The sequence below is a fragment of the Ziziphus jujuba genome, chromosome 10 (assembly GCF_031755915.1).
Source record: "Ziziphus jujuba cultivar Dongzao chromosome 10, ASM3175591v1".
Taxonomy (NCBI): Eukaryota; Viridiplantae; Streptophyta; class Magnoliopsida; order Rosales; family Rhamnaceae; genus Ziziphus; species Ziziphus jujuba.
Genome location: NC_083388.1, coordinates 8500903 through 8514449, shown reverse-complemented (window position 1 = coordinate 8514449; position 13547 = coordinate 8500903). Strand labels below are relative to the sequence as shown.

The 13547-nt window shown below is 35.2% G+C and overlaps 1 protein-coding gene and 1 long non-coding RNA gene across 2 annotated transcripts; both read right to left on the bottom strand.

Annotated features, from left to right (window-relative positions):
* Positions 1-1162: 1162 nt before the first annotated feature.
* On the bottom strand, positions 1163-5637 carry LOC107410912 (serine/threonine-protein phosphatase PP1 isozyme 2). The gene is made up of 4 exons (XM_016018395.4): positions 5032-5637; positions 2314-2873; positions 1965-2179; positions 1163-1473 (listed from the first exon to the last, which is right to left on the bottom strand). The coding sequence occupies exons 1-3, from the start codon at positions 5237-5239 to the stop codon at positions 2006-2008; spliced, it is 942 nt and encodes a 313-aa protein (XP_015873881.1). The 5' UTR covers positions 5240-5637; the 3' UTR covers positions 1163-1473; positions 1965-2005.
* A 5745-nt stretch (positions 5638-11382) lies between these two features.
* LOC132799765 (uncharacterized) lies at positions 11383-13272 on the bottom strand. The gene is made up of 2 exons (XR_009634624.1): positions 12767-13272; positions 11383-11592 (listed from the first exon to the last, which is right to left on the bottom strand). It is a non-coding gene; the product is annotated as an uncharacterized LOC132799765 (long non-coding RNA).
* Positions 13273-13547: the final 275 nt, after the last annotated feature.

The following is a 13547-nucleotide window of genomic DNA, read 5'->3' as shown; positions in this document are numbered from 1 at the left end:
GAAAAGTTTAAATAGTTTGGTTTGCATTATCGAAACTATTATATAATAAATTGGTTTACATTATTATGTGTTTGATAATAAAAATAAAAATACAAATTAAAGGATAAAAAAATATAATAACTTCATATTTCTTTCTCACACCTTCTATAATAATATTGTGAGTATAACTGTATATATATATATATATGAATTTAAAAAAGCTATTTTATATTTTTAAAATAAATATGATCAAGGAAGCAAGCCAATGGTGGAGAGATCCGTGGAAGACAGAAACAAAGAGGGAAGCACATTCTAATTAAAGATATAAGTTGTCATAAATTAAAGATATTTGTCATTGCCATTTTTTGGGTCCTAATACTTACTTCCTTTTTTTTTTTTTTTTTTTTTAAGATATGGAATGTGAGGTTTGGCCATCAAAATCATCATTGATAAAAGCAATGAGAATGGGAAATTTTTAACAGCAATTAGAAAAATGACAATTTTTTTTTTTCAAATATATTGTGATTTTGCAGTTCGAAAACTGTTTTATAGGAGGATGTAGACGGGTTGCAAAGGATGTAGCTTGGTGGATACTTTGTAGCTTGGTGGATACTTTGTGTAGCTGTATCATATGATAATGAAATGGAGATAAGATGGCCAGTAAGGAAGAATTGAGTAAAACAGTAACACCCAAAAAAACAAATTCAGAGATATTGAGGTTTGGATGCGTTTGTTAATTGTTACCATGGGATGACTTAAAAAGCTAAAGATTGCTCAAGCTGAGGCTGAAATGTGTACAATATGTCACATTTTTTAAACAAACAGAATGAGATTTCGTCCCATGACAAAACTGCTATTTTCTTGGTTAATAATCCTGAATTCAAATTCAAATTCCCACGGCCAGATTTAAAAACCAAGATGTAAAATAAATAAATAAATAAATAAATAAAGCAATAATTTTCAGATAGCAGACTATATAAACAGGATTACAAACAACAGCACGCTCAAAAAATATGCGAGGAAGTGACTTAAGGGGCTGCATTTGTTAGTGTAACAACTAGCAATCAAGGCATTCAAACTTGGGTAGCATAAGTAAGCATCCATGGTTGAACTCTAGAGCTGAGAGCCCACATTTAAATAAAAAAAAAAAAAAAATGCCACCATGTCAGGATAATATCCAGAGTGTAACAATGTTCCATGGGTGTCCATTGACTGAATTTGCAGTCATTTACAAAGCAAATGTATATACAAGGGCACCATGAATATGTGAAAAATTACTAATCAGGGGGAAAAAAAAAAAAGTGTTAAAAGCGTTTCTCACTTCCTTGATAGCCAGTCAGCTCCAAACTGAGAAGTTGGAAAGCTCCTTCCATTATAACACAACTTAAACAAACAACTCATCTCAAAAAGAATCACATGGTGATATAACCAAACTTTGCAACTCCTTTGAGTTTGATAAAGCTTCAAATCCAGATTTAGCGTTCGACTGTTATCCTGAAACACACAGCAGAAGTTTACAAAGGGCAGTTTTACCATCAACAAAAAACTCGAAACTTAAGCAGAATGTTAAGACCAAGTCAATTAGAAGGGTAAATAAGAAACCAATTGCTAAAGGAATCATTGCCCATTGCTTTTAATGCAAAGCAATAAGGCAGAAGCCATTAAACTGTCAATTACCCAACAACAGTCACTTCCCATGATAACTTCTAGCAAGTGAAAAAATGGCAATTGCAATTTAAGCTTCAACTCAGTAACCCGCCTAATTTGGATTATCAGCAAATTCACACAGCATATATGATTCAAAAGCTCATTTCAAACTAATGTGTAAAAATATAGATTTTATTTTCTGGTGAACCTTCTACAATTCAACATCTTGGAATGACTGAAACAGAGATGAACTTTGATGTTACCATAAATAAAAACTTTTTGCACCATTAAACAATATAAGATTCCAATTATGAGAAAAACACAATTGCAAAACTTACATCAGCCAGCCTCGTTTCAAGACTAGTCCTCAAATCACAGCTCAACCAGACCCGGATTTTTTATCACCTGGCTTGAGAATTTGGAAAGAGCACATTAAGCTTTCATCTACACTCATCATTGCACCAGCATTATCAAATTCACCACAATAGTTAGGAGCAGAGAATATTGTGACAAGCTGTCTGTCAGCAAAGAATTCATATCCATCCTCAACAACCTAGAAGAAGAAACATCTTATTAAGCTTTCTTTTTCTTTTTCCTTTTTTTTTTTTTTTTGGGTGGGTAGAAAACATCTTATTAAGGTGCTTGAACAAACAAAGGAAAATGCACAAAAAGGTAAAAGTAACTAACTTGATGGGCACGGCAAACAAGGTCCATATCATTCTTTGTTAAGAATTCCGACACTGCATCTGCACCAAAGGTGAATGAGACTCCACGATCATTCATTCCCCAGCCTTTGACATCTCTACTTGGATCTGACCAAAGTAAATCACAAAGCAAACCAGAATCTGGAACATCAGTTGGACGAGATAAGTTCCTAATCTGATCCAAGTCTGCTAAGTCTGGGGAAAGACCACCATGCATGCACAATATTTTATCATCTATGAGGGCAGCCACAGGAAGACAGTTAAAACAATCAGTAAAGGTCTTCCAAAGTCTGACATTGAACCGCCTTTTACATTCGTCATAAAATCCATAAATCCGGTTAATTGAAGCACATTCATGATTTCCTCTTAACAGAAAGAAGTTCTCAGGGTACTTAATTTTATAGGCAAGCAGAAGGCATATTGTTTCCAAACTCTGCTTGCCACGGTCCACATAGTCCCCTAGGAACAAATAATTAGCGCTGGGAGGAAACCCCCCATATTCAAAAAGCCTCAAAAGATCAGAATATTGCCCATGAATGTCACCTGGAATCCAAAAAAGAAGAATAAGAAGCTGAAAGGTCAATGACTCTTATCTTCAAAGTCTACTGATGTGATGACTGACAAATGAAAATAATGAAATCAGCTCATCAAATGCTCTCCAAAGTGAAAGCAAAACAGTACCCACAAAATTTTATTGAGTTCCAGGCATCCGCAATATGGCAAATAATGTATGCATCAAGAAAAAGGTTCCAGCACCGAGGTGGACATGAAATGAGAATGCACAGAAAAGAACATGTTCCCAACAAAGTAATCATGTATACAATTACAATTGAACACTTAAATGTCTTGCCGTAGCCAGCCAATTGACAGGGGACATATACTATAATTATTATGGAATGGAATTTTAGAAGAAAATAAAGATGAGTTTTACTTTGTCACACAATCAAATAACTGAAGAAGAATAGACTTAGTAGTTTGGCTCATTTCCCATGCTTCTTACTCAACTTTTAAGATGTTCCAACTCTTTCATGTCTATCAATTCATCAGATTTGTCATCTATATCTGCATTACAAGATAGCGCAGACTTTACAGATTCTAAACTTGTTTGAGTATATATTCTTATGCACCTCCCATGTTAAATTATACCAAACAAGTACAGTACACAGGAAATGCAGTCTATCACATGAAGCCCCAAGTGCAAGCGGGCCTAAAGTTGAGGCTCAGGTTCAAAATTCAAATCAGGCTCTAAAACTTCTTATGACTTAGCACAACCATTTGACTAATAATACATTATTACAAAAATTCCTTTTCGAAAAAAATCAAGAATCTAAGATATAATAATCCATTGTTTTTCATACCAAAGTAAAGAAAGAGATGGGATAGCAGATATAGGGTAATAGTTAAGTAACAGAAGGCCAATTTATGACTGAAAAAAGACGAAAAAATAAGAAATGCTAGGAGGCTAAGATATTGTGTTTTTTACATTAGTAAACTTTTTCATCTATATAGAATAAAATAAAGGTAATTTAACAAGCTCACTATACCCTAGATGCGCCTAATAAGCAGGTGATTAATCAGGACATGGGTAGCATACTCAGTATTATCAAGGGTGATAGTAATGCAGATTTAGATATTCACAATCCAAAACTAACCAAGAGAATGCTAACGTTTCTTGCATAAGCTCAGAGTAGGATTAGTCTAAAACCTGGTAAGCTCAGAGTACTTATTCCTCTAGGATTGCTCAAAGAGATATCCTCTTAGAACCATCAGAACTCCTCCTTTTGCTTAAATAGATGCATGATGCACCTCAATTGTTCTGACTCAGAACAAGAGAAAGCAGATTCCTAAACAGTTATTGCAATTAACCTCAATCATATGAAGTTGATGAAGAGAAACAAAATCCCAGTCTGCACTATAAATTAAAAAAACTCCTGCAGCAAGTACAGTGGCTCTATTACCCCTTATTGGTTGAATGCAATATACACCAAGAGCATTTGTATCATGTGCGTCTGTCCAATACCAAATTTAAATTATTTAAATTATCCTGGTGTGGATAGCAAAAGCGTGCACACACACATACCCCAAAAAAAAAAAAAAAAAATCAATTGTCATTCGCTTCATTTGTCAACTCATTACAAAGAACTCAAACACAGAAACATCGATCTATTCAAAGTGGATACAAACTTTCACAAACTCACATACAGAAACATTTTTTGGGATCACTTCTCCTACTTAAAAACTGTATGGTATGACCTTCAACATTTCAACATAATATAAATCAAAAGTCCCAGGTTCCCACTGGCTGTTTAGGTCACAAGAGGTGCAGATTGCAATGGTATAACAACTTTCATAACATCACAATTTTTCATCTCGCAGTCATCAGCTGTAGCCTACGAAAGACCAAAAGGGAAACCCATGTCCCCAAAGCTATAAGATGGGTAAACAAGAAAACATAAAAAAAAAAAAAAAAAAAAAAAAAAAACCCTCATTTAAGCATCCATAGCCATGTAAGAAGCCCATTCAACCAAAAATTATATCGCAAAAAATCCAAAGACCCAAATAATAATAATAATAATTAAAAAAGCAAACTTTACCAGACAAAACCATTCACAAATCCACAACAGGTAAACAATGAAACGAAAAACAGAAGAAAATGCAAAAAAGTTAAGAGCTTTCTTATTGACCGGAAAAAAGAACGTACCGCAGATCTTGATGGGTGCTTCAAGCTCAAGAAGATTGGGCTGCTGGAGAAAGATTTCCCTGGCAACAGTACAGAGCTGACGGATCTCAGCTTCCATGAGCTGAACCTGCTTGCCAGGTCCAGGTCTCCCATGGCGGAACACCAATAGCCTGTTGATAATGTCATCCAGTACGGCAGGGTCAATGTCACCCTGCCCTTGTTGTGCCATTCAGATTTCAGATACCGGATCTTCTTCAAAAATCCCTTCAACACGTTTCAAAAATAAAGACCCACCCAACCCTAGCTTCTGGGCAAAGAGAAAATGAAACAAAACCAAAGAACCCACCCACCTTTGCTGTTTTGCTGACTTAGCTGTTCCTGTTTTCCTCCTCTTTGATAAACTTTTTTCTCTCTTTTTTTTTTTTTCTTTTTTTTTTTGAAATTTGGGTTACGTGGGTGGGTGAATTGGTTTGCTTTGGGAAGAGAGAGGATTGAGAATGTGGCTGATTTTTCAAATTTTTCTCAATGTTTTGAGATTTCTCTCTCTCTCTCTCTCTCTCTCTTTTTTAATGTTAAAGATTTTCTTATTTTACTTGTGGAAAAATATGTACAAAAATAATCTCTCGTTTTTAATGTAAGTGGGACTTGAGAAATGGACTGCAACTCCTATGTGGCGGAGCTGCCCATCTCTAAATACCTAGATTATGTAACTTTGGCATGACCCATGCTTCCCTTTTTTTTTTTTTTTTTTTTTTATAATCTTTGATTTTCATTATATTACATAATGTGGGAATGGGTATTAGAAACTTTTTACAATAATCTTAAATTCATACTTGGAAGAAATCATGATTATCACTTGCCTTTGAGATTCTTTGCATCTTTTTTTTGTTATTTATTTTATTTTTGTAATTATAGAGAAATGATCCAAAAACTCTTTTGAGTCAGTCCTCCTTATCATATTCTATCCATATGTGGTTCGGCATATGAATATATCATAAAAATTAATCCAAGTCCTTATATAAAACTGACTCTTATATGCTTCCATTTACACCCATTCAGACAATACTTTTTTCTGCATATTATGACTATATAAATTTGTATATGTAAAAGCAAGATTTACCAATTCAGTGAAACCATTTTTTAGAAAGAAAAAAAAATGGAAGAGATTAGAATCATAGTTATTGGTCATGATAGTTTGTCACAAACTTTTTTAAATAAAAACGTAAGCCTTGGACTTTAAGCTTCAGGAAGATAAAAAATGTCTTTGTCAGTATTAAAAATGGTCACTTTCCTTCAAATTCCCTATCTGTTATAATTTGCAGACTACCAAGTGTGACCCAAGTATGAATTCCATCAGTTTGTTAGAATTAGTAGTAGTTTCTAACATTTACTTTTCCCTTTGCCTTTACTCAAATTACACCACAAGAAAACTACTACCCACGAACAGAAAACATATTAATACTTCAACCATAAATAACAAAGCCGGCTTTAAATTTTTCCTTCTCATGCATGGTCCCAAAGCGTCTGAGCCAATAAAGAAAATGGTTGATTGGGACAGAAAAGCTGTTAGTCTGAAAGGCTTAAAGCTCTTGATGGAATCTAACATAAAAAATTGTCTCGAATTTGAGTAGGCAGCGGTCAATCTTCCGCAAAACCAAACCAAGAAACTATTGGTTCCACAGTGACACAAGTTGCATGCATTCGTAAATATATATATATACATATATATATATATATATATATATAGATGATGATTTTACTATTCGAATGGTAAATATAGACCATGAAAAAATAAAGAAACAGTTTTGATAACAATTGTTGTCAATAATTTTTCTTTGAAAAATAAAAGACAATAGTTTTGGAAAAAATTACCTAGATAATAACCGAACTATATATATATATTCAACAATTTTCAATTATTGGGAATACATAAGTAAAATGCTGTTCATATATTTTAAATTCTTTAAATGGAGAATAAGTAGATCCAATTGTTTAGAACGGTGAAGTTGGACTACATAAAATTGTATGTGTTACAATATATAATTCAGAAGTTCTAAATAATAAATCCATCTATCCTGTAACTTTATCCTCCCTTGAACATATTGTATATTCCCAACACATATAGAAACTCTGGACGTTAAGTTTTTGGCTGCAAAAAACCTTTGATTATGAAGCTAATAAAGGAAAACTACGAGTATACTGTAAAATATATATATATATATACAGAAAGGCTAGTCTAAGGACCGATCGCATGCGTTACGTGCGGTCCAAAAATGTGATTAAAATCGGGCCCTCTGATTTGCACATTGGGCATCAACGGTCCTGGACAAAAGCTAGTCTCACGTGAGAATTCTTTTCTCTTCTCCCATTCACAGCTTCGTTTCTCTAGCCAGATCTCCCATTTCCCATTTGCAAATTCCCTTCTCTTCTCCTCCCATTTCTCCTCCCATTCGCAGCTTCATTTCTCTACTCCATTCCAGTGACGTTGCAAGCCACCGATCTCTAGTTCTTGGGATAGTTGTTCAGCCCCACCCATGCCAACCCTACCCCAGATAAAATCTGCAACTTCTCTGCTGCTTCCATCGGTCACCGGCCAGCCTTACCCTAGATTTTCATCGTTTTCCTTTTGCTTAACTTTGTTTTTGTTCTTTATAAATGAAATTCAGCAATCTGTGTTACTATAGTTTCAGATCGGTTACTAGAACAGTGGAGGAAAATATTTAAATTATTTTGACTTTTTTTTTTTTGTTTCCCTATGAATATTGATAAGGTCTGAGTCGAAATGGTTTGATTTGTTTTTCATGTTGAGTAGAGCTTTTTGTTCCCTCAACACCTAGATATGATATGATTCATCAATAAATAGGCTTGTTGAAAGTTCAAACTTGGCTGCTTCTACTGGCCAGTCCTGCCCCAGATTTTCAACTGTTTCCACTATCGAGAGTGTCCAGGTTAAATCTGCAACTTCTGCTTTTGCCTTATATTTAATGGTTGTTGATTGTTTATTATTGATTGTTGATTATATATTCCAATATTAATTAAATTATAAACTTGGGAGATTGAAATGTTAATGTTGCAACTAGATATGCTGCTATATATATATTTTTCCTTTTACAATGCGGTCCCCAAACTAATTGTCTTGATTCTGTTCCTTATAAAAAAAGTCACATTATATGGACCATATATAGGTTCTACACAGTTGTGTGGAAGTAGACCATGTGATGATCTCACTAACATCTAATTATTTTTATCAAAGGTGCAAATTTCATGTGATTGTAGGACTACCTGATTCCTCTAACAAAGACTTTCACATCATATAAATTCCATACAAGTTTTTGAAATGGACATGTGATCTTTGGACCACCTAATTATTTGTTTTTTTAATCCAAGAAGGCAGTAAATTAGGACTGAGCCCTTTTAGCACCTACCTTGTCTGCTATGAAGTTGCTAATTGGTTCATTCCATTCTACTTCCAATATGATTCCAATGCTACCTCCTTGTTCTTTTTGAAAATTTATCAGAAATATATTAAAAAAGACTAAACCAATTAATCGTCTTGCAATCCTATTTGGACATAAAGTAATAAGAATATAAACCTGATATGGTCTTATGATCGAGGTCCTATGATCCTTTTTTTTTTTAATTTGTTTTTTTAAAATTAGGTCCTACAATCCTCTATTTTTGCTTTCTTTAAGAATCTAATTGATAACATGGAATAATTATTAGTCTATGGATAGATTTCATGTTCTTTTTAGTGATCACACAGATAGTCTAGATTAAAAAGCAAAGAAGACAAGACGAGCACTTGTTAAGCCGATGAAAACTCTTGGTAAAACTACTTGTTGAATATTAGTTCAAAATACTATTTGACTGATGACAAAGTTTTACTGAGAGCTATTACAATCCAATGGGAATTACTTCAGCAGAATATAGACAAAGAAAATTGTCTATTTATTTATTTATTTATCATGTTTATTATTGTATCCTCATAATTGGATGGTATTATATACATTTGCCCAAAGACAACCAATTTAAATGCTAAGATGGAAGAAATATCAAGCCTCACATGCTTAGTGGGAAAAATGCATGTAAGCTCTTGAAAAAATGAAGATAATTAATTGAAGTGAAAATGTTCGAAAAGATATAATATATATTTAGTGGTTGCTATTGCTATTGCTTTATAGTCATTGGTATTGCTAAGTTAGATTCATTCATTCATGTAGAAAGGTAGCTGGTGGTTTTATGTTTTTCTTTTTTATGTCTTTTGGTTTTTTATAGCGTATTAAATCCTGCCTTGTGTTCTTTAGAAGTCATAGCTGAAGATTAGTTGTGTAAGCATGTCAACAAGTACTAGTGATGTTCAACCGATCCGAATGTGCTCATGTAGGCTGGGCAATATATGCATTTAAAAACATCAAGGACAGATAAGAATCCAAATCATCAATTCTGGAAATGCTTAGATGAAGAACAGGTTGTATACAATTTTTTATGTGTTGAATTTTTATTTGTTTTTGTTTATAAAATAATTAAATTATATATGTTTACTTACCACAAGAAAAAGGATGTGGTAAATTCATTTGGGCAAAAGAAGGGGAAGCTAAACTAGAAAAAATAGATGTACTTATTGGTGAAGTTCGTCGTTTATCTTTGCAAGTGGAGAAATCTAATAATATGCTTGAAGCAATTCAGAAAAATACCAAGAGGAGCGACCAATATGACATTAAGACTGTCATATTTCTTGTACTTTTATTATTTATTTTCTTTAAAATGTTAGCCTAGTAATGTAGTCAAGCAATATATATGTTTTTTCGGTTGGTAAACTAATTATGTAGCACCATATGTATCCTATTAAGCTCGCTGTATGTTTTGTTTCTATTAAGTTGATGTTCAGATTCCTATTTTGGTGAAGCTTTATCTGTACCTCTTGCCGTACAGCCATGCCTTCCTCTCTCTCTCTCTCTCTCTCTCTCTCTCTATAATTCATTACAGCTTGCATGGCTTTGGAAAAAGCAAATAATATTAGTTTAGTTTATTCATTGTTACAGCTTGCGTGGCTGTTGCTGGTGCTGCCAAACTTGCTGTGTTACTGCTGTTGCTATTGCTGGTGGTGCTGTCGAGCTTGTTGTTGCTGCTGCCAAGCTTGCTGTGTTGCTGCTGGTGCTGTTGCTGGTGCTGCTGTATTGGTGCTGGTGCTGGAGCTGTTGTCGGTGTTGCCGAGCTTGTTTTTGCTGTTGCCGAACTTGCTGTGTTGCTGCTAGTGCTGTTGCTGAGCTACTATGTTGCTGCCGAGCTTGTTTTTACTGCTGCCAAGCTTGCTGTGCTGCTGCTAGTGCTGTTGCTGTCGAGCTATGTTGCTACCGAGCTATTATTCAAGTGCACAGTTCACCTGTGTTTAAACATCCATTTTTTTTTTTTAGAATTTTTTTTTTTTTGCTAAAATACTTGTGGATAAACATCAATCTCCAGCTTCTCCTTCCTGCTAACTGAAGTAAACCACATTGGTAAATAAACGGCAAACTAGCATACATTTAGTCAAATAATCAAACAAGACTTCATGTTTCCAATACATGGCAATTTAAGGAGTCTATAATCATAACTCAACTCTCTTTTAGTAACTAAGCTGATAGTTATTGCAATATGAAAAAAAAAGAAAAAAAAATATAAGAAAGAGAAGAATGTTTAAACACAGGTAAACAGTTCACGTGAACAATATGCGTGAACAGTAATCGTGAAGCTTGCTTTCTTAGGTTTTTTGTACTAGTTTGTACTATGGCTTTTTTATCCTAGTTAACAAATATACCAATCAATGATAGAATCCCATGAAAATAATCTAGTTTTCTACAAAACCAACGAACAAAATATCAGCTTTTTGTTCTCTGCAGAATTTACCACAGCATTGAGCATCCTATTCCTTAGAGCACTTTTCTTTTTTCGTTTCGATTATTAATGTCCCATAGGATATTTCGGTGTGCTTCATCTAGCTTAAGACTTTTTAGATCTTTTTTTGAGATGCCAATCTATCCATTGACACACACACCTAAGTAGAGGCTAGAAAATTCCTAATAAGCATAAGTCCAACAAATAGGCATAGAAAAAACATGAGAAAGATGAAATAAACAGGCCAATAAGTCTTCTAACAAATAAACTAAGGTGGTGAAATACTGTCAGGACCCGTCCAGAATTCCTTCCCCGGAACCCTAGACAGCCCTGATCCCAGGGAAACCCTACCGAACTCTCCAACGGAAAATCCGGCAGAGCCTCCCCTAAGGGATTTACTTACCACAAACTACCTGCAGTGAAAACACACTTCTTAAAAGCATCCCCTTATTCCTCCCACAAACTACAAATTGTTTCACAAATTTTAGCACTTCAAAAGAAAACAACAGCAGCAACCCAGTGCATAAAAACAACTACACGTCCAATACAGTATACAGAGCATTATACAGAAACATGCGGAATTTATAAAATGACAGATACGGAAACAATACAAGATAGAGAGGAAAAAGGGAAGAAAACTTCTTGAACCTTCGGCAACGAACTGAGACGTTGGGCTCGCCCCGGACAATCAACGTCTCCAACCTGGACCTAGGGGAACGGAATTTAAGAGTGTGAGATGCTAATCATCTCAGTGAGTGACCCTATCTACTATACAATATAATACCACGGTAATACAGTAGATAGATAATAATTAAATGGGAAAATAATAATTTCTCTCAAAACCCTTACAATTCTCTCAGTTGGAAAAGTTCCCCTTTTAAAACATTTTCACAAAACCCTTGTACGTACTTCCCAAAAACCAAGGAACCAAACAAATTAATAAACAACAAATAAACAAATAAATACATAAATACCCCAAATATAAATAACTGCAATAAATTATAATAAATAATTTTTTGAACACCTTTGGGGTTTTAAACTTTAATTGCAATTTACACCGACAATTACACCTGACGCACCACACCATATACCGGTGATGCCCTCCGATACCCAGCGTCCCGAGCACCGACTGGCGGGAGGTTAAAGAGAGAAACCTGCAGTGGTCACTTCGGCGTCCCGACAGTACCGACTGCTAAAAACCATCACCCGGCCAAGGAGGGGGGCGGCTGTGCACAACAATAACCTTGCCTGCCCACGGTCCAATGGCAACTCACGGGTGAAGTAATAACCGTGCGCTAAACCAGATAATAACCGCGCACTACCACGTGTCCATACACCATACACCAGAACACCAATACTGTGTGAGTGCGTCTAAAAATAAACAATAATAACCAACCGTACCGTTTTACAAAATTACCGTGGGAAGTATACCAAATTTTCACAAAACACCATCCCACATATTTTTATTCAACAACCCGGTACGAAAACATCGATAACAGATAAAACCATATATTTTCTCGTAATACGAGATTCAACAATTGAAATACCGCGGGCATAATTTATAAAATTAAACCAAATATTTTCGTAAAATATTTAACCCAATTATGCCCGGAAATTATTACTTAAAATCATGTACAATTAATACCGAAATCCACTTCGCTCATGCATAGTAATAAATTAAACCACAATAAAATAATAATCGGGAATTTCTTAATGATCCCAAAATTTCCATTTATTACCAATGGGTAAATATATATAAAATAATATTTTTTCCCGATTATATTTAAAGTACACCACATAAGCAGAAATTACAAATATCAAATTAATACCACATAAATACAATTAATTATCCCAAAAATATTTTTAAAGGTGGGTCACTCACCTGGAGCACGCAATTAACCCATGATCCACCACGGGATCAATTCTATGACTCACCGGTGCTCCGAATCGAAGCTCGTGGGACGAGGATCACCAATCTGGTCTCCGTCGACCCCAATTCCGCCGGAGGTGGCCGGAATTTGGTCGGAAAGGTTCGGCCGGTGTTCACTTCCCCATATCTCGCAAACCGCTTCGAATTTCTGGGATTGGAGGCCATTTTTGGATTCAGAGGACCCAAAATAGGGGGATAGGAGGCTCAATTGGGAGTGGGCTGACCGGAAAACACAAGAAAAGAGGAGAGAGAAAATCCGGCGGCCGGCGGCTTCTCCGGCCCGATCGGCGCGCGTTCGGCGGCGACTGGCCGTGAAACTTGGCGGCCAAGCTCGCGAGGTGGCGGGCTTCCTTGGTGGCTGGCGCGTGAGGGCTATGGGTGGCCGGAATTTGAAACACAGGAGAGAGAGGGACGGTCGGGAGAGAAGAAAGAAAAGCTGCGTGTGTGTGTGTGTATTTCGGGGAAGAAGAAGGAAAAAAGAAAAAAAAGAAAAAGAAAGGATTGGTGTTTTCCCACGTGGGGAAAAGAAAAGAAAAAGAAAAAGAAAAAGGAAAAGAAAAAGAAATAAAAAAGAAATAATTAAATAATATTAATAATAATATTATTATTCAAAAATAATAAAATAATTTGATTTTTTCACATGGTTGACATGTGGCATTTCACCATGGTGACACATGGCCACCTTCATTGATTCACACGTGGCACCTCGTTATGTGTGTAAAAATAATATTAA